The 21766-nt window shown below is 34.8% G+C and overlaps 1 protein-coding gene across 1 annotated transcript in view; it reads left to right on the top strand.

Annotated features, from left to right (window-relative positions):
- rassf6.L (Ras association domain family member 6 L homeolog) overlaps window positions 1-19841 on the top strand; it is a gene marked incomplete in the record, with an annotated part of 28091 nt that extends 8250 nt beyond the window's left edge. Inside the window, 10 exon segments of the mRNA NM_001095003.1 lie at window positions 5439-5517; window positions 6463-6611; window positions 7231-7328; window positions 8701-8891; window positions 12040-12141; window positions 14404-14455; window positions 16401-16519; window positions 16614-16711; window positions 17434-17777; window positions 17778-19841. Coding sequence (NP_001088472.1) covers window positions 5439-5517; window positions 6463-6611; window positions 7231-7328; window positions 8701-8891; window positions 12040-12141; window positions 14404-14455; window positions 16401-16519; window positions 16614-16711; window positions 17434-17515 — 970 coding nt within the window.
- Between the last annotated feature and the right edge of the window lie 1925 nt (window positions 19842-21766).

Consider the following 21766-nt stretch of genomic DNA (forward strand, 5'->3'; position numbering starts at 1 on the left):
TGATTTTTTGAAGATCACATAAATAAAGATCAGTTCAATAGTTGCTTAAATTACTTTTTATATGCACAAAAATGAACTCTAAGGTAATTAGAGTATCAGAATCAGTATTTCAGCAAACAAACTCTGTACAGGGAGTCCTCAATTTACATACACCCGACTTACATACAACTCAAACACACACACATAGGGACATACAGAGGCTATTACAGTAACATACTGTGGTTTGCTTGACTTTTATTAGTATTTAACTTTAATAAACCACCTGCCCCAATTGCCTTTGGTGTGTGTTGTCTACTGCAGAGCACAGAAAGGTAAAAATACATATGCATGGTAAAAATAAATACTATGTTATGACAGACATCTGTCTAAATTGCATTTAATAAGTAAATGTATATGTTTCAACTTACATACAAATTCAACTTAAGGACAAACTTACAGTCCCTATCTCATACGTAACCCTGGGACTGCCTGTATATGCATTTCTAGTTTCATCTAAATCCAAAATCTTATTGTATATTGTTCTCAATGAAACTGAAGCTGTTTGATGTTACCTGATGATAACAACTTGTAGGGACATTCCGTGTTCTGCAAAACAGTTTGTGTGTTTTTCTACATTCATTATAACTGAATGATGTATCTGTAATTTTACATTCGGCACATGTATGTGGTTTTATTGTAAATTATCATATGCATGTGGGTTTAAGGATGGAAAAAACCTGTTATAGAGGTAATTATAATGCTTTTAATGTGGCTTAGCATAGGTATCAAGTCTTTAAGGAAAAGCAGTACAACTATTAAATGGAGAAAAGCTGATGTTATTCCAATATTTAAAAAAAGAAGTATCTAAAGCCATCAATTATCAGCCTGTAAGTTTGACATCGCTTGGGGGTAAGTTAATTGAATGTCTGTGTATTGATACCATTCAAAATTATGGGCCAGATTTAATTCACTGAGAAAAAGGTTTATGATGTGAAAAGTCATGGACAAGATACAATTCAATTCAGAAAAACGTATCTTACAGTTTATCACATGAAACCTCCATTGAAGTCTATGGGAATGTGATAAACCATGAGATAACTTTTTCTCACTGAATTTAATCTGACCCGATGTATGATAAGTAGTAATAGCATGGCTTTATGAAGAACAGATCATGTTAAATAAATTGATTTGCTTAATGGTTTAATTAGTTGGGAGTTGGACTGCCGGGTTGCAGTAGGTGTAGTACTTGGACTCTTCCAAAGCTTTTGAAGCAGTTCCATATAAACATTTGCTTTGTAAACTAAGTTCTGTAAGTATTTGTGATATTGTTTATACATAGACAGACTGACTATAAGACTGCTTACAAAGGTTAAGTTATCACTGATATGTTATTTAAAGGGCTAGTGAACCCCAAAATGAAAATATGCCCAATAAAAGAAACCTAACTTTCCAATGCACATTTATTAAATATTCAGTGTTTCAGTGCTTTTAAAGTTATTTGTAAAATAAATTGCTATTGAAAGCTTAATTTGCTTAACTCCTGGTTCTTACTTTTGTTGCAAAAGTTTTAGTTCCCCAACAAAGACACGCCTGTTAATCAGCTGTCTTGTCTTACATTGTTTCAATAGTCTGAACCACCTGGGCAGGGAATACAAAGGGACAGACCAACACAGCTTTTAGTAGCATAACATATACAAATAACTTAAAAAACGCAGAAAAATTTTAATGACTCAATAATGCAAATTTTCATACAATTATGTTTTTAATTTTTTGGGTTGAAATTCCTTTTAACTAGCTTATAGTACAAGTTGATCCAGGGACTAGTCCGATTGCCATCTTAGAGTCAGGAAGGATTTTTTTCCTCTCTGAGGCAAATTGGAGAGGTTTCAAATGGGTTGTTTTTGCCTTCCTCTGGATCAACTAGTAGTTAGGCAGGTTATAAAGACTTAAGGGTAAACTTGATGGACGTGTCTTTTTTTTACCTGACTTACTATGTTACAATGTTATGCTCTCCCCTGTAAACCATGGCAGAAATATTCCCCACTTCAAAAGTACAAAGTGGGCTACTGTGCACTGAAGAGTAATGTACATTCATATTTTAAAAAGTCGTTTTTTAGAGTCAATATCACTTTAAGTTACCTTTTAGCATGTTTTAGAATGGCCAATTTTAAGCAACCTTTCAACTGGTCTTCATTTGTTTTTTATAGTTTGTCTTTTGCTTCTGACTCTTTCAAGATTTCAAAAGGGGGTAACTGACCCCATCTACAAACAAATGTTCTGCATAGGGGGGGTGTATAAAATGGTTGTGGCATGTAGGGGCGTGACCACACAGTGAGCCTTACACTAGATTGTGTCAAAACAGGCACACACTGTATAGTCTTCATTCATTCCTCTCCTTAGCTACCAATGAGGTGCTCTGCCACTATACTCATTTACTAAGCCCTCTTGCCTCAGGATTCTCAGTAATATTAATTCTACACCATGGTGTGGATGTAAAAGAAACTTGGTATCCCCATTTTTTTTATACACCAGGCAGTACAAATAAACTCCAGGGCCAATTGGAATTTCCCAAAGAACAAACAGTAAAACCAGGAAAACATTTAGGGGATATTGCACCACACAAGCATATTACCTGAAAGAGGCATTAATTTATGGTACTTGCTAAACTTATTGCTAAATGTCATGTTACACATGGAAACGTGATCAATTATATTAAATTTTTTTTTATTAAGCACAGTAATTACATTGTTTAAGCTATTATTATATAAATCAAAATGACATTAAAAAGGTGGTTGCAACACTCAATAATTACAAGAAATTACAGACTAATTAGCCTAGCTAAAATAGAAACTGCAACACAAATTGCTGCAGAGAATGCAAAATAAACGCCCCATAATATTGGACATAGGTAGAAAAGGCAAAAGAGTTTCTATGAACTAATTTTCTTTTAAAATAGTTAAATATAAAATGATAATTTTAAGTTTAAAATAAATAAATGTTAGATTTGGCTGGGTACATGCACATGCTGATTTACTGTTTTTATTATGGATTCCTTTAACTTGAAAGGTTGTAATTGTGCTTTGGTAATTACAAAAGAATCCATTGTACTATACAATAAATCTAGTTTATACATGAAATGCTGAAGAGCATATTGATTTGTTTGGAATAAATACAGTATTTTCTTTTAAGACTATATTGGCGTATGCTTCAAAGGGCATTGTCTCATTTTGAAACAATATGGGTGGGGCTTGTAAAAGTTTAAACATGATAATAATCATGTAACTTCTGTAAAAAAAAAAAAACAATACTGCATATTAAGCAATGGTAAAACATTATAGCGCTGATTGAGCACCAAGTGGCAGAACAGAGCACAACATTTATGGCAGAATTGCAACCACAAAATGTTTTTTTTAGTAATAATGCTGGGTGGTGATTTGTATAGCATGGTTGCTTTGTGGTATAAGGCAGTCAGTTCAAATTAAAGGGATACTGTTATGGGAAAACATGTTTTTTTCAAATTGCATCATTTAATTACTGGTTAATAGGCTGGTTTTGCTTCCAATAAGAGTTAATTATATTTTTTTTGGGGATCAAGTACAAGGTACTGTATAAGGTACTGTTTTATGAAAATCATTTTTAAAAATTATAATTATTTAGATAAAATAGAGTCTATGGGAGATGGCCATTCCATAGTTTGGAGCTTTCTGGATAAAGGGTTTGCGGATAACAGATCCCATACCTGTACTGTTAATTGCAAGTAAAGTTTTGGTTTGGGAGAAAAATTATTAGGGCTGCAGAAACAAACCAGTTAACAGAAACTGATGTAGCAGGGATCTTTCCAGTGCCATATAGCATTGACTAAATCTTCCTGCATATAACACAGGAAGTCTGAATGAAATAATACATCAAGTAAAGCCGTTTCAAACCATTCTGTGCAGGGATAGCAATCAGTAATATCATCATTTTTATTGCTATGGCACATACAAATAAGCATTCTGAATACTGCAGGCACCAGTCAAAAAATGCTAGGCACCTTCCAGCACCACAGTTAGCACTGTATATGTCATTGAATTTAAATGACAAAGAGTCTTGACAAACAGTTTTAAGAGTGGAAAATTAAAACCAACAGGGAAAACATCTGCAATTGCCTTGTGTGCTCTTACAATAAGGCATAAGTCACATGACTGGGGGCAGCTGGGAAACTGACAATATGTCTAGCCCCATGTCAGATTTCAAAATTGAATATAAAAGAATCTGTTTGCTCTTTTGAAAAATGTATTTCAGTGCAGAATTCTACTGGAGCAGCACTATTAAGTGATGTGTTTTCCCATGACAGTATCTCTTTAAAGTGCATTCAGGCACAAGGTTCACCCTATGGGTATTGCACACAAATTGCATTTGTGCTGTCAAATGCTCCAAAATGCACATATAAATGTCAATTCAACTAGCAACTCATTATAAACAGGCACACCATTTGTTCCAGGATTGATTACATTGAATTCCTGAGAAAGAAGTTTGCATTGCTCACAGAATAATGTGTTTTCTACTATGCAGAAATGTTCCTGTACCTCCATGTACAAAACATTGTGGCCTATAACCATAATATCCTATGTTGAAGTAGACACATATGAATGGTAAAGCAGTAAAGGATACAAACAAGAGGATATACATGTGGTCAGATGTGAAGCTGTATTATTCATATTCCTATTGTTGTGAATAAAGAAAAATCCAAACTGAAATATACTCTGTAGGAGAATGGTATTGTAGCAGCCATGCAACTGTTTAATTCTCAAAATAAAAGTTTAATAGCAACCAACAGCCTCAGGCTCTGATATACTAACAAAACTGTCCAATTGCTATTACCCAAAGCAAGGTACTGTTATGGGATCAGTTAACCATAAACCTTTTATCCAGAAAGCTCTTAGAGTTACATGATGGCCATCTCCCATAGCCTCTATTTTAAACAAATAATTATATTTTTTAAAAATGATTTCCCGTTTTTCTGTAATAATAAAAAAAGTACCTTGTACTTGATCTTAACTATGATATAATTAATCCTTATTGGAGGCAAAACAATCCTATTGGCTTTATTTAATGATTAAATGATTTTTAGTGGACTAAAGGTATGGTAAAGATCCCTTATCCTGAAAGCCCCAGGTCCTTCTCACTCTGCATAACAAGTCCCATACCTGTATTTGATGTCATCCTTTAACTATGTAGTATATGAATCAAATCTACAAGCCCATAGGTCGTTATGGGTAATTACACTCGTTATAGTTAAAACCAATGTTAATAAAACAACCCCTGTTTTTTTACAGTTTACTCAAAAAAATTGTATTTTAGACATCTGTTCACTTTTTGAATTGTTCATTAGTGCTTTGCGCTTTGCAACTTTGTGTGCTTTGCACCGACGGCAAATGCTAAATACTTATTGGTTATCATTGTATCATTTATTTTAGAAGTCAACTGGAATCCTTATTGAAAAGATATAACTGTTACTTCAAGGATCAAAAGAATCTTCACATATCGTATCACCAAGTAAGTAATCATTTGACATGAGTAACTTGAGGCGTGTCAATAAATTAGGTTTTATGAACAGAAATATGACAAACTCTTGTGTATCATTCCAGTTATCTGGGGTTTTTACCAAAGAAAAATCAAAAAATATTTCTGTATAATTATAGCATACGTCATTTAATCCTACTTTTACTTTTGCTTTGTAATGCCAATAGACGATCCACAGCATAGCAACAAGTAAATATTACATGGACAACAAAGACAGTAACTACTTACTCACAAAATATATATAGGCATGTTTTTGCACCTGGGGTTTTCCAGATGTGCCATGCCTTTAGAATACTACATTATTTAAATGTTAATAAAACGTAGTTTTACAATAATCATGAAAGCATTCTAGATTTTTTAAAAGTGTTGTTCACATTTAAATTAACTTTTAGTAGTATCTAAAAGGGAAATTCGGAGACAATTTGCATTCAATTTTAATTTTCTCTTTTTTCAAAATATTTAGCTCTTTCATCAGCTGTACTTCAGCTTGGAATTTCATCAGCTATGGGGTTGCTAATTTCCAAATTACCCTAGCAACCAGGTAGTGGTTTGAATGTGAGACTGGAATATAAATTGGAAATGGCCTAAATGGGAAGATAAGTAACAAAAAATAACAGTAACAATAAAAGTATAGCCTCATAGAGTAACAGTTTATGGCCAAACAGGGACAGAAAATAAAGAGAAGAGAGGGCCTGAATAGGTGGCCTAAATTCCATATAAATCCGAAGGTATATGAATATAATAATGTTTTCATTTACAGAAAATATATACTTAGTAAGAAAATCACTTACAATAAGGCTCATTCAAATTCAAAATCAGTCTGGACTGCTTTGTTTACTTCTAGCAGAATCACATATAAAATACATTCATGGTAAAGTTTCTCAGAAAACACCTTTTAAGCATTAATAATGATTTCAGGATGAACATGGAAAAATCATTATTTCTGGACTCATCGAGATTTTTTGGGGAGTGCAGCGACCAATCAGATTCCAGATGCAGGATGATAAATTTTCCTTTTCAGAATGTATTCAGCTGCCAGAAGTTATTGGTTCAAGTATAGCTAAAAGGTACTTATCTAATTATTATCTGTACATAGTGAAAGAACAAAACCACACATCTATAGTAATTTGAGGTATATGTCTATGTGAAAAGTAAAATAAAATAGAACAAAAAAAGGAATATGCTGATAAATTACATTTGTTTCGAGTCTACAACCCCCATGGTCTAGTCTTTGAAAGCAAATATAGGTTTCTTGCTTGGTTGCTTTCTATATATTACTAGGGCTGGAGTAAACTTTGCCCCATCTATATCTTACAATGGACCTGTTAGGGATGGACCACTTTTCACATTGTGGTAGAAGCTTTACATTGGTGTGATCAACTTCAGCCTCAATAATCTGCATAAAAGGAATGTTCATCTTAAACTTGAATTTTAGTAGGATGTAGACAATGGTATTGTAAAATAGTTGGGAATTGACGTTTTTTATTGTGGTTTTTGAATAGTTGGATAATTTAATTCCATGGCTCTCCCATATTATTTATTTTTTTAATGTACCTTGACATATGTTCAATGAACCTGAAATTTTACAAGTGCAATCATTTACATGTGTACTGAGGAATAAGATTGGCAGCTCACATTCACAAATCAATTACACTCAATTACAAATGATTTTGCTTAATTTTCCAGTGGAATGATGCGCTGGGGTGAATTTGATGACCTTTACCACATTAGTGAATTAGAAGAGACTCCAATGAGTTCAGATGAGGATACAGAGAGCAATAATGGTAAATTAGTAACTTTTGTGAAATGAAATGAACCTGCATTTTTTTTAGGATTTTGTTTTGAAAACCATTAATGAATTTTGAAAACACTCCATATAGATTGTAAGCTCTATATACTAGAGACTGCCTTCCTCTTTATCTTGGCACTTCATCTTGAATGTACAGTAACTGTATTTTGCATTTATAAATATTTTATCTATAATATTATATTAAATCCTCCCCTGTCTATTCTATTAATGCATTATTTTACTGTAAAGCACTGCTTGCCCAAGCAGTGTTATATATGAATTGGTCTCTAACATTTTTAGTAGCAGTAAGCAAACTATGCTCTTTGGTACAGAGACACTCAAAGTCTATTAACGACACTGTAAATGAATGGAAATATCTTTTTCGAGTGGCTAACTCTCGTAACAACATCATGTAAAACTGTAAGACATGGCCACCATGTCCGAAATGATTAGCATAAATACTATTGTTGCAAATATTAGCCAACTCAAAGTGCTGATAAAAAGAACTGATTGTAAAATTCATAGTATGTGATTGGTACAATGTATGAAGACTGACTGACTTAGTGGAATAATAATAGCAGCAGAAGTAGGTAGATTGTGCTCTAGAATGTGTCTGATTGGTGATAAAGGTAACAGTTAAGGTCCCCTGCCCTTAGATAGCTAAGTCCTCCCTACCTTCTGCAGACACATCCAAAGCTAGAGAAAACCTGGACGTTTTTCTTGTGGGTATATTTCGGCAGAATATTTATATGTCCAGGAACAGTAACACATACAGTAGCAATCAATAAGATGTTTGCTTTTAAACAGGTGATATGCTGCCAGCTGCCAGCTGGTTGCTATTTGTTACTGATCCTGGGCAAACTTAGTGCCTTTTATTATATAACCATAATAGTCTGTAAATTCAAGCTTGTCAGCAACTTGTTTCTGGTATAGAATAGTAATCAGCAGCAGATATTAGAGTTTTAGATATCAGAGTACCTAAAATATTGTAATGATAATACATTTTGGCGGCATTTCTCTGGGGAAGTACAACAAACCCACAATTCCTTTTTAGATATTGGATTTCAAATAAAGATTGGTAGGGCACAGTCTTATATTTATAGCACATATATTTCCAAGGATTCACTTTAATTTTTAAGTTTTGGCACAAGTCTGCTCTTTAGTAATATCTTCTTTGGCTGGAATGCCATCCAGGAAGCAGCCAAGGATTTGTAGAATCAGCTTGTACAAAAGGGCAATCTTGTACATGTTGTTAGAAAAGCTTCTGTGAAGGCAGAAGGTTATAAAAGTGGAATAAATGATCTTCTATAACAATAACAACTTTGAGTAAAATGGCATTTTCACTTATGTTTTATTATTCTCAAAAGGCTTAACCTACAGTTATGACAGCAGTACACTCAGGCCTAAACACAAGGAAGACCCTCCAGACTCCCCTTCATTGTACAGAACAATGAGTGATGCTGCACTGGTTAAGAAGAGGGTCAAACCAAACACTCCTAACAGAGGAAGCCTACAGCAACACCGGTTTTCCATAAATGGACATTTTTACAACTACAAGGTAGGAAACTCTGCACTATATTTCTGTAATTTTCTTTGAATTTACACTTTTAGAAACCAGTAGTGAATTTTACAGTAAATAAAAAGTTTTCATCCAGTAAAAGTGATTTAAGTTTAGTGCTTTTTGTATTGTATTTTAAACTTGAAAACACAACTTATTTACAGTAAATATGATGCTTACATAGTTACATAGTTAAATCGGGTTGAAAAAAGACAAAGTCCATCTAGTTCAACCCCTCCAAATGAAAACCCAGCATCCATACACACACCCCTCCCTACTTTCACATAAATTATATATACCCATATCTATACTAACTATAGAGTTTAGTATCACAATAGCCTTTGATATCCAAGAAATCATCCAAGCCACTCTTAAAGGCATTAACAGAATCAACCATCACAACATCACTGTCCTCACTGTGATGAACCACTTACGCTGCTTCAGATGAAAGTTCTTTTCTTCTAGTCTGAAGGGGTGGCCTATGGTGCGGTGATCCGCTTTATGGGTAAAAAGGTCCCCTGCTATTTGTCTATAATGTCCTCTAATGTACTTGTAAAGTGTAATCATGTCCCCTCGCAAGTGCCTTTTTTCCAGAGAAAACAACCCCAACCTTGACAGTCTTAACACATCCAGGTTCACGTCTTGTAAATCCAAGCAAATTACTAGTTCTTTTTTAAATATTTTTAATATATTTTCCTCTGTTGTCAGAAGAATGGTTTTCTTTTTGTATTCATAGCAGAAACCAATGTTCAGATTATTCGATGTCAGTGGTATTTACTTTAATGTTATACATCCATCTTCCCAACTTTTAATTTTCAACACCAAAGACTGGGCCTAACAACAAAACAATGAAAGGGATGGCAAGCTAATTGATTAAAATTAATAGGAGATTGGTGGAAGGAGGGGAGTTTGTAGAGAGAGGGCCTGAACAGAGAATGAGTTGTTGAGATGAAGTGAATAGGCACAGTGGCAGAACTACCGGGGAAACAAAGGGTGCAATTGTACCAGGGCCCACATCCCCTGCCGGTAGTTCATGCGCGCTTTAAAAACCTGCTTCCAGAGCAGCACACGCTTTAAAAAACTGTTTTCGGAGGGGGTGGGCAGCCTGGCTGCACAGTCTGTACCCGGGCCTGCCCCTCCATCGCTACATTATTGAATAGGCAGCAATGTTGTTAAAAGCTGATTTAAGATGGATTAAGCATCTTAGACAGTCTGGTAACTTGAAAGTGATTTTTAGGGAGCTAGGTTTATATTGAGGTAAAGGTAAAAAGACTAAGAAATTAGTCACTTGAAAGGTTATTAAAAAGGGAAGAGCAGAATATGTACTAATAGTGGTACAGGAAATAGCTCATGGGAATATAACCCTCTAGGAAATCAACTGACTCCCCTTTTAGAGACTTAGAGTCCTGTGTATCCCTTATATAAGAGAGCAGGTTTAACAATACATTGGTGTGTCTCCACCCTAGGCAAGTAAATACTATGCTGTAATATCCCTCCCTGGGAACTTCTTTGAATTACAGGTTGAAAACTTTATTGGCACAAAGAATGCATATGGTCTGCCGGCCAGAAGTTTCTTCATACAGGAATGGTGGTCAGGGGTGCTCCACCAATGAGGCGAGTTGAGCCACTCGCCTCAGGCGGCAGCACCCCCTAGTTGCCAGGGGCGGCAAAAATGCCGCTCCTGGTAACTAAGAGCCGAATTTCTGGTTTTCAACCCGGAAATTCGGCTCCTCTACTTCAGCGCTGAAAAGGTGAGCGCTGTGAGGAACGGGGAGAGCGGAAAAGGAAGGCCGCGTCAGGTGGCGAAGAGGCAAGGATCGCCGCTGATGGTGGTTTCATTAGAGCACATAAATAACTCCCTTTTTTTCCCATGCCCTGAAAAGCATTCTTTGATCCGAGAAGGAATGTTTCAGTGTGGGTTAAAATGTGCCAAACTGGTCAGATTTTGTTGCAATTTGGGATGTGCATTCAGTTAATAAATGAACCATTAAAACTGTTAAAGGGGAATGTAATAAAAGTTGCAAAGAGAAAAACTATTCGCACCAATAAGAATGTAATGTAATATTGTTCCTTAAACTGTTATTGCATTGCAAATTTTAATTGCGCACTCTTAAGAAGTGCTTGAAGGTGTTGTAATCTTTTGGAGCAAACATAAAAACTTTTTCAGTAAGAAGTTTTATTACATTTACTGCGCATTGGCGCAAACTATAAAATTCGCAAATGGTCTTCCACTAGTCGGAAGTGACTTTTATTACATTCCCCCGATAGTGTATTTGAAATTATAATCAGAAGTTGCTGTGTGGTGGTGACACAGGTGTATAGGCTTAATGTTTCATTTGTTTTTGTTGGTTTCAGTTTCTTACCTCACCCATAAAATTGATGTTCAAGGATAAATAGCTAATTTTTCTGTTTTTTCGTAACATGATAATCATGCCTAAGGTTAAATTAGTGGATACATCTTTGTCGAGATGCAGCCTTTAAGGCAGCCATCTTGCTCAAGCTTCTATTCAATTCTATTTAAGTACATACAGTATTATGTTTATTCTCACATAGCACCATAGTTTAATTGACAGAAATGTAGGTCCCTGTTTGCTTCCTCATATTTTCAGCTTTTTTTTCCTGGTATTTTTTTTGCAGCTGACACGTTTTCACAGCACTTAACAGAGAGTATACATGATTTATATCAGTCCTTGCTCCAATGGAGCTTAATTTCTAAGGCCCCTATCAAATTCACACACACTGTGGTCAGTTATCAGGGGACAATTAACCTGACTCTGCTTTTGGAGTGTGGGAAGAAACCAGAGTACCTTGAGGAAACTCATGTAGACACCATGTATATTTTAAGTATATTACCAAAATTAGGACTTATGATTAATAATATAATTGTTTTCAAGTTTCTGTGCTATAGGTATAATGACAGTGCTGATGCTGGAGCCTATTTATTTAGTGCGCTATTTATTTAGTGTGTAGCTGCAACTTCGAGTTGAATCCTTTCAACTTGATCCTCAAATACAGAACTTTAAGGAGATAACCCTGGGAATTAACCCACTTAAGCAGAAAGAAAGAATACATCCCATGCTTCACCTCAATAATACAAATTCTGATTATTTACATTTTCAAATATGATTAACTCTGGGACCTTTTTCAGACATCAATTTTCACTCCAGCTTTTGGATCTCAAACAAAAGTAATGATAGACAGCAATATGAAAACTGAAGAAGTGATCAAACAATTGCTGCATAAATTTAAGGTAAGTTATGGAAATGTAACATCAACATTTTTTAATTTAGACATGATTATTAGAGAGGGTTTTTATCACTGGAATTGCTCAACGAACTGGCAGAGGTGAACAAAAAATCGATATATCTTATCTAGATCTAATCAAGGTTAAAATCATACACAGTATAAAAAAATATACAGTATATGTCTTGTTTATAACTACCTTTCATACTTGCAACCATTCATTACAGGTATTTATGCATTACAGTATGTCAATCTTATTATTTGACTTAAGGAGAACTAAACCCTAAAAATTATTATGGCTACAAATGCCATGTTTTATATACTGCACTTATTGGACCAACCTAAAATTTCAGCTTCTTATTAGCAGCAATGATCCAGGACTTCAAACTTGTCACAGGGGGTCACCATCTTGGAAAGTGTCTGCGACACTCACATGCTCAGTGGGCTCTGAGCAGCTGTTGAGAAGCTAAGCTTAGGGGTCGTCTCAAATTATCAAGCAGAAAATAAAGGTTTGCATGTAATATAAGCTGATGCTACAGAGCTGAGCTTGTCACAGAGGGTCAACATCTTGGAAAGTGTCTGTGACACTCTCATGCTCAGTGGGCTCTGAGCAGCTGTTGAGAAGCTAAGCTTAGGGGTTGTTGGCCTGTATAATAAACTGATGCTATAAGGCTAATTATTAAATTCTTATGCTAGTTGCACTGGTTTCTGTACTGCCCTGTAGTAATCATCTGTATTAATTATTAATCAGCCTTATATTGTGACATTTATTATGTGTTCTGTATATTCGGAGTGGGTCCCTAAGCTCAGTAAGTGACCGCAGCACAGAGCATGTGCAGGGAATCAGCAGAAAAGAAGAAATTGAGCTACTGGGGTATCTTAAAAGGCACAGATCTTGGGCTGGTACAATTTACAACATTTCTAGCCTTCTTCTATGGTTAAGCTTTAGTTCTCCTTTAATGATAGTAATAAGCAAGAATTTAAACCACAGTTAATTGTTCCCATCCCTAGGTCTTATTGCTGCCCTTAGATTGTTGCCAATTTTAAATAATAGTCATATAATTCTGATTAAAAACTCATATATAATAAATATTGTACCCCTATTGTAAAATATATTGGAATATTAGAAGTCACAGAGGAGTTCCATCACCATAGACACAAGGCCGTAGCCTAAGTGATTTTATGCAGGTCATGAGGCTCCCTGTTGACAATTAATATTATAATATTCTACAACAAATTTCAATGAATCACGTGGCATAAGTGATGACAACACTAAACACTATTTATGAGGATATAATAACATGAGTCATAAATGATCCTGTAAAATTGTGACATCATCAGTTATAATGAGTCACTCTGAGGTGACTTCTAATATCTTCATATTTTTCAACATGGGTACCTTATTTTTATAAATATTGAGTTTCATCAAGGCATGTGATACAAATGATGTATTTGATGCCTCAGTCTAAATAGACAAAGATTGCCATAAACAGACACAGTCTACCCAAACATGGGGGAGATTTAGTGTGGATAGTAGTTTGGCTAAGCATGGTTGGGGCAGATTTAAATGTTCTTTTCACATTCCTTACATCTAACTGCTACAAATCTGTTAGGTTCCCAAAATATATTTGCACCTCTGCATTAGATGTTATTTTAATCATTTGACTAATGCATAGAAATAAGCAAGAATTTACTTAAATCTGCCTACTAGGACAGCATGACAGTTTTGAATAATAAGAGCATTTATCCTACTGTGTTTTCCATAGTAAAAACACAATGGTATATGCAAATTAAAAAGTGAGCACCACAGCTCTATTTACTAGTCTAGAATTTTTAGAGTTCTGGTCTGGCAGTGGTGAACTGTCTGATTACCCTTTCAGTGTCAGAATGCTGCAAATTTCTATTAGTTTCAATTGATGTTGGGAATTGTTTGAAAATAGGTATGCTTCGAGGGCAAAAGTTGACAAGAGCACAGTTTAGTAGAGATGGGCGAATTTATTCGGCAGGGGAAAATTCGTGGTGAATTTGCCCTATTCGCTCGATTGCCGCTTTGTGAATTTTTCGCCAGTTTCGCGAATTTTGCTGGAAATTCGTGGCGAATCGAACGGGACAAATTCACCCATCACTACAGTTTAGGACATTTTATGGCATTTTGACTAAACATTTTTATTGTTGGGAATAAAAGGTAAAATAAGTTCAAATTAGCTGAAACATTATTTTTACAATTTTGATGACAGCACAATAACATGCAGTATTTTGTTTTTTACAGGTTGAAACAAGTCCCAATGAATTTGCACTATATATAATACATGCTACAGGTGGTACGTAATAAGCATTTATGTCATGGCTGTTTGCTAAAGCCTATATTGTGCAGTATATTACTGTTTCCATAGCTACGTAGTTAATGTAGGTTGAATATAGTCCATTAAGTCCAACCCCCTACAAATGATTGCCAGACTCCAGCACATATGCAGATAGTATACATGTAGGTACACATATACAGACCTATCAATGCACTCATGTAGAAGTCATTGGCAGAGGTCCCTTGAACCATTTGAACATGTTTTCTGCCTTCATAATTTTTGACTTTTTTATGGAGGTTTGTGAATGAAAACTCGATCAATTCGAGGTATTCCAGTTTTTCCCCCCGATTACAATCAATCCAGTTTTTTACATTTCTTTTTTTTTTCATCGAATAGGCCAAATTCAACTTCGATTCGAATTGAAAATACTTTGAATATTCGACCATTCGAAAATCGAAATACTGTCTCTTTAAAAAACTTCGATTTCGACACTTCGCCACCTTAAACCTGCCAAATTCCTATGTTAGCCTATGGGGACCTCCTAGAACCTATAGCCAACATTTGGCTAAGTTTTTAGAAGCCAAAGTTTTTTTTTTTGAAAATCGCTCGATCGCTCGATTAAATTGTACGATTCAAACGATTTGTACGATCGATCGAACAATTGTAATTCCATCGCAAACAGCTAACGAAAAAAAAACTGCCACTATCAAATGTTTCAATTCGATGTTCGAATTTCGAAGTTTTAGCACTTCAAAATTCGACCCTTGATAAATCTGCCCCCAAATATCTTCCTTAAAGGAAAACTATACCCCCAAAATGAATACTTAAGCAACAGATAGTTTATATCAAATTGAATGACATATTAAAGAATCTTACCAAACTGGAATATATATTTACATAAATATTGCCCTTTTACATCTCTTGCCTTGAACCACAATTTCGTGACTCTATCTGTGCTGCCTCAGAGATCACCTGACCAGAAATACTACAACACTAACTGTAACAGGAAGAAGTGAGGAAGCAAAAGGCAGAACTCTGTCTGTTAATTGGCTCATGTGACCTTACATGTGGTTTGTATGTGTGCACAGTGAATCTTACGATCTCAGGGGGAGGCCCTTATTTTTTAAAATGGCAATTTTCTATTTATGATTACCCAATGGCACATACTACTAAAAAAGTATATTATCATGATAATGGTTCATTTACATGAAGCAGGGTTTTACACATGAGCTGTTTTACTCAGTATATTTTAATAGAGACCTACATTGTTTGGGGGTATAGTTTTCCTTTAAGTACTGGGGGGCCAGAAACTTCTACACTAGCTGAGGCTATACAGGAATCTATAAAGAGGCACAATTATGTTTTCAACCCTTCAATGCCCTTTTTAATTCTAGAGAGTAAATAAGACACTTATTTCTTAATTAAGGAGGCCCCCAACATTGCAATTTAATGTGTAACTTTGTGGGGGTTTTTTTGCCTTTTCCCATAACCTTGCATTTGTCAGCATTGAAGTTTATTTGTTAATTGCTGCCCAGTCTTCCAATTTAATTAATCATTTGCACAATTTAGTATCATAAGTAAATAAAGAGACACATCTTGCAAATAGGTGGCAAGCTTCCTGTAAAGTACTTTGTGTACATATGAGTAACTCTTTCAGTAACTTTTCCCTGAATTTTTAATACAGTCCTATGCACTGTTAAAGTTAACCAAATATTAAGTAAAAGTAATATTCTAATTCACTCCTGGATTTTGATAGCCAACACCTTTAACCGAAAAATATAATTTCTAAAATGTCTGCATTGCTACCTATTGATTTTCTGTCTATTGTACAGAACTGCTCTTTATCTATCATCAATACACTTTGAACAGTATACTGTGGTCGAGTGATATCTCTCACTAGGTTTTTGGGTAATACAGCATACAGAATATTACAAATTTCAGTGTAATGTTGTTTTATCCTTAGAAAAGAAGAAACTTAAGAATTTAGATTGTCCACTATGGGAGAGACTTCTACAAGGTCCTTCAGGAAAGATAGCTAGGATGTTCCTCATGGACAGAGAAGCAGAAGAAATTAACAGTGATGTGTGTATATTATTATTATTATGGTCCTTTTATAATTATATGCCAATGACTGGACAATCAGTAGATGATTTTCATATTTTTTTCTCATGCACAGGTAGCACAATACATAAAATTTAGCCTTCCACTTCTAGAATCATTTTTGACAAAATTAAATGAAGAAGAGGAACGGGAAATTCAAAGAACTATGGACAAGTAAGTTGCAGGGACTTAGAACTGAAGTAGGTTGCCACATGTTTGGATGAAGGCTTTAATATTTATGTCAAGTGCATTTACTCCTATTGAATTTATTATAGATAAAATATATCTTTTAGAGGCCCATTTATCAAAGGTCAAATTTGGAATTAATGTGAATTTATTTAATTTGAATATACTCACAATTCGACTGGGAGGATATTGAAAAAAAAAAGAATGGAAAGGCGGCACTCAGGTTAAAAAGAAAAAGGTGGTTTATTACAACAGGACACAGATTGACATCACCTAATTTATTTAAAGAAAAAAATAGAATATCTAATATTCGATCTAATGGTTCTGACCTAAAAATTCTAATTGTATTCGATTCATATTTGATTCATACTAATCGAGTTTTTCTCCTGAAAATTTTTTTTCTCCCTAAATATTCAAATTAGGACTGTTTCCATGGTCGAGGTGTGATAAATCTCACATTCAAATTTACATTCAAACGGAGGGATTAAAATTTGAATGCGTGAATTTTGAAACTCTAAATTTCGAAGTCAAATTTACTATTCAACCCTTGATAAATCTGCCCCTTAATGAATGACATGTTGTCTATTAGAGGAAAAGAGAATACAAAATAAACACCTTTTTTTGTTTATTAGAAAATGAAAAGTTATATTGATTATGATGTAAAACACACATTGTACAAATTATTCATGTTCTTAATTTATTCCTTTCAGGTTCTTAAAAGAAAAGGCCATTTTAATTCAGTTCCTAAAAAGCAAACATGTCAAAATCAAAATGACAGAAACTACAGTCTAATCATTCATTAGATATATGAAGAAGGCTCACAGGGCTCAACAAAACTGATAATACCTTTGGAGATGTTATAAAGTGATTGAGAATAACTATGTTGGATAACGGCATTTGCAACCGACTCCTTGTTGATCCATGTGGAAATTTTAGAGAATATCCTGGATTTACTATCAGCACAATTAGGAATTTCACGTAAATCAATGGGAAATCTGTGCACTGAAAAGAACAACTGGCAAATAATTTCTCATCTATTAAAACAAAAATCTACTATTTTATCAAGGATTTTGTGACCTTGGTAATGCTATTTAATGCAAACAGTAGGATCAAGGAGACTCTTTTGTTTCTAGTGTGTGTGAGCTACTGGAGAACTTCTGATTTTTTTTTAGTTTGGATATATTCTAATTGTGAAGCATTTCAGTTCTTCAATTTAAGGAGTTTGAATGTCAATAATTACATGCAAAAACTTGCATAAAGCACATAAAAGACTTGAGACAGCAGCTGTGTCCAATGAGATGCTGCTAATACTGTAGTTCTGCACATCCACTTTGCTTTTGGTTACTTTGAATATTGTTTCCATTTGTTTCACATTCAGAATGTTCAGATGTATTTATTAAACTGTGAAGTTGTTCCTGCAAGAATAATAATAACAAAATATATATGTTCAGAAAAAACAAAAATAAAATAAAAGTGTAGGTATCCCCTAATTCAAGATTAAGTAGGCTTTTGGTCATGCACAGATACAGGGCTGATACCAGTTGGGTATTTTGAATGTTTGTATTTATTAATATTGTAGCAGGATGTAGGAATTCATAAAATTTTTAAATTGATTTTAATTTTTTCTCTTTTTTCCCTTTATCTTTCCCAAAACTGGATAATTTGGTTAGAATGATCTCCATGCAATCAGGAACTTAATTGTATGGCTAGATGCATATTTCTGTTTTTGCTTATTATGTTATTCAGACTCTTCGGGGCACATTTACCTAGGGTCGAATATCGAGGGTTAATCGAAGTAAAATCCTTCGACTTCGAATATCGAAGTCGAAGGATTTTGCACTATTCCTACGATCAAACGATAACGAATAATCCGAACGATTAAATCCTTCGAATCGAACGATTCAAAGGATTTTAATTCATCGATCGAAGGATATTCCTTCGATCAGGAAATTGTTAGGAAGCCTATGGGGACCTTCCCCATAGGCTAACATTGGCCTCGGTAGGTTTTAGGTGGCGAACTAGGAGGTCCAAGAAATTTTTAAAGAGACAGTACTTCGACTATCGAATGGTCGAACGATTTTTAGTTCGAATCGTTCGATTCGAAGGTCATAGTCGAAGTAGCCCATTCGATGGTCGAAGTAGCCATATTTGACCATTCGTAATTCAAACTATTTTTCCTCTATTCCTTCACTCGAACTAAGTAAATGGGCCCCTTCCAGTTCAAACCAGTTATTGGTTGCTAGGTTATGTGGGGCCATAGCAATCAGATAACTGTTTCGAATACAAATAAGAAAGCTGCATTGCAATATGTCATATTCAAAACCACAAAGCATTTTCTTAGACCATCACAGTATATAAAATCTTAAACACAGGCATTTCTTTTACAGAAAATGATTCTAAATGCATGAAAACACAAACCTCTATTCTACTGTTTTCCTGAGCGTGCATCAAGCGCAATAAAATGCAACATATCACGTCTAAAAAATCAGATAAAACTTGAACGGAGACACATTTCATTGACCCATTTACATATTACAGAACAGGGACCTGTTATCCAGAATGCTTGGGACCTGAGGTTTTTAAGTTTTTTTTTTTTTGGATACCTTAAGTCTACTAGAAAAAAATGAAAACGGTATAAACCCAAAAGGCTGGTTTTGCCTCTAATAAAGATTAATTATATCTTAGTTGAGATCAGGAACAAGCTACTGTTTTATTATTTCTGAGAAAAAGGAAATCGTTTTTAAAAATCTTGATTATTTGGATAAAATGGAGTCTATAGGAGATGACCATTCCGTAATTCCGAGCTTTCTGAATAATGGGTTTCTGGATAATGGATCCCATACCTGTATTGATTTAAAACTACAGTATAAGGGTAATTTACTATGACCCCAGACAGAAGTTCATGTGCAAATGTACACACTTTAGTGCCAATTCAAATATCACTTTTGTAGGGGGTCTGGTTTCACTTTGCACTGCTGGAGAAAAAACATGTGGTGCCATGTACACAACACAACATTGGCAGACACAAGCCAGTCCTTTGCTAAGCGGTAAAGGAGAACCGAAATGCGTAGATGTGGGGGAGTTTGTAAAACTTCAATAAAATTCACTTTGTACTGCATCCGTGAGTGCTCCTGATGTTTCCTGACACATATTTACACAAAGAGGAGCACTCGGGATTTGATGTATCTGCGGTGAGTGCCGGTGCATAGTTTGACTATATATATATATATATATATATATATATATATCTATATAATATATTATATGTATATTATATGCCAGGGGGGCACAGGGGGTACAAGGGTCCGAGCCTGAAGGGCCAGGCAGTGCTAAACTTTTCAAAAGAGCTGGGCCCCCCTTGACAGCACAGAAGCTGTGCTGCCTCCCTCCAAAGTCCCGACAGCCGAAATGCAGAAGTGTTAAAATTTCCGAAGTCCCGAAGCGGGAAAAGACCCGAAACCACGAAAATAGCCGAAGTCCACAAGCAACGAAAAGACCCAAAGTCACGAAAACAGCCGAAGTTGAAGTCCTGAAGTGGCGAAAGGACCCGAAGTCACGGAAGTCCTGAAGTGGCGAAAAGACCCAAAGTCATGAAAGGAGGCGAAGTTGAAGTCCTGAAGCCACAAGTTCAATTCCTCTGAACACCAATGTGTGTGTGTTTTTTTTTTAATCCCCTGGCCACCAATGTTTTTTTAAAAAATATTTTTTGAGGCCCCAATTTTTTTTAACTTGTAAGGGGGTCCTGGCGCTAATGTTTTTTTTAAAAATGTTTTTTGGTGTCCAACAGGATTCTGCACCTCCATCATCTGTTTAGGAATTTATTTTTTAGATGTGGTCAGTGACCCCTATTTGAAAGCTGGAAAGAGTCAGAAGAAGAAGGCAAATAATTCAAAAACTATAAAAAAATAATAATGAAGGTCAATTGAAAGTTGCTTAAAATTAGCCGTTCTATAAAATATTAAAAGGGACTTTTGGCACAAAACTGAAATGACCTAAACCCAAACATTAACCGAATTCAAATCACATGTTTTATTTGTCAGTATAGATAGCAATTTACACTGCTTTAAGAACTGTTCTTTTATAGTTCTGCAGAATACTGCATGTGTGTTTCGGATTAGCTTCAAGGACATGAGTTTGTTTGTTCGGCTCCTTCATCTATAAGAGAAACAACAAAAGATAATTACTAGATACAATAGAATTAAAGACATTATACAAGGATCAATAAACTAGTATGCATGCCAAGAAACAGGTTAAGAATTAAATGGACCAGTGTAGAGATGAAATAGGAATATAGAGGTAAACATATGTATATAAATAGTTTCCAAACAAAAGATGTTTTATGTAGGAGAATGGGTACTAAAGCCCAATAAATTTAAGTGCATATGATAAGTATACTGATCTTAAATCAGGATCTAATGTACTTTGTATACAAAAGTGAAGGGTGTGATCATTGCACATTTCCTGGTCCCCTGTTTCACCAGTGAGTATTGTGAAATACTAAAGTCAAATACAGTTTAAGGTCGAAAATTGAATTGATGCTGCTGTATATTGGTTAAATGCTCTTTGAAAGTCCCTGTGAATTATAGGGAAAAAAGTGCTAAATCATTGGTAGTGCCTGAATAAAAGGTTAAGCAAACAGAGCTTTCTTTATACTAGTGTATTTGTAGACTTGTGCCATAAATCTCAATTTGGCCAATAATACAGTATGCTAAGTTCAAAATAGTCTAATGTCATAATTTTGACTGTCCTTGTATTAACCATAAAAGGCATTTACTGTATGTAATATTTTTACTGGTAATATTTAATATTTGTTAACATTATGTGTTAATATTTTGGATATCTTTTCCTTATAGTTTACCGTGAAGCATTGATGAACTTCATTGGAGAAATCTCTTTCATCTGTAAATATATGGGATGTGTGTTCTGGTGACCTATTGGGAGGGAAAAGAGTGTGGTTTAGGGGGTGTACACATCCCCTTTAATGCTGCTCACAGAGCAAAAATAAATATATTAATGAGGTTTATAAAACTTGGTAGTCTGGGT

The sequence above is a fragment of the Xenopus laevis genome, chromosome 1L (genome assembly GCF_017654675.1).
Source record: "Xenopus laevis strain J_2021 chromosome 1L, Xenopus_laevis_v10.1, whole genome shotgun sequence".
NCBI classification, from domain to species: Eukaryota; Metazoa; Chordata; class Amphibia; order Anura; family Pipidae; genus Xenopus; species Xenopus laevis.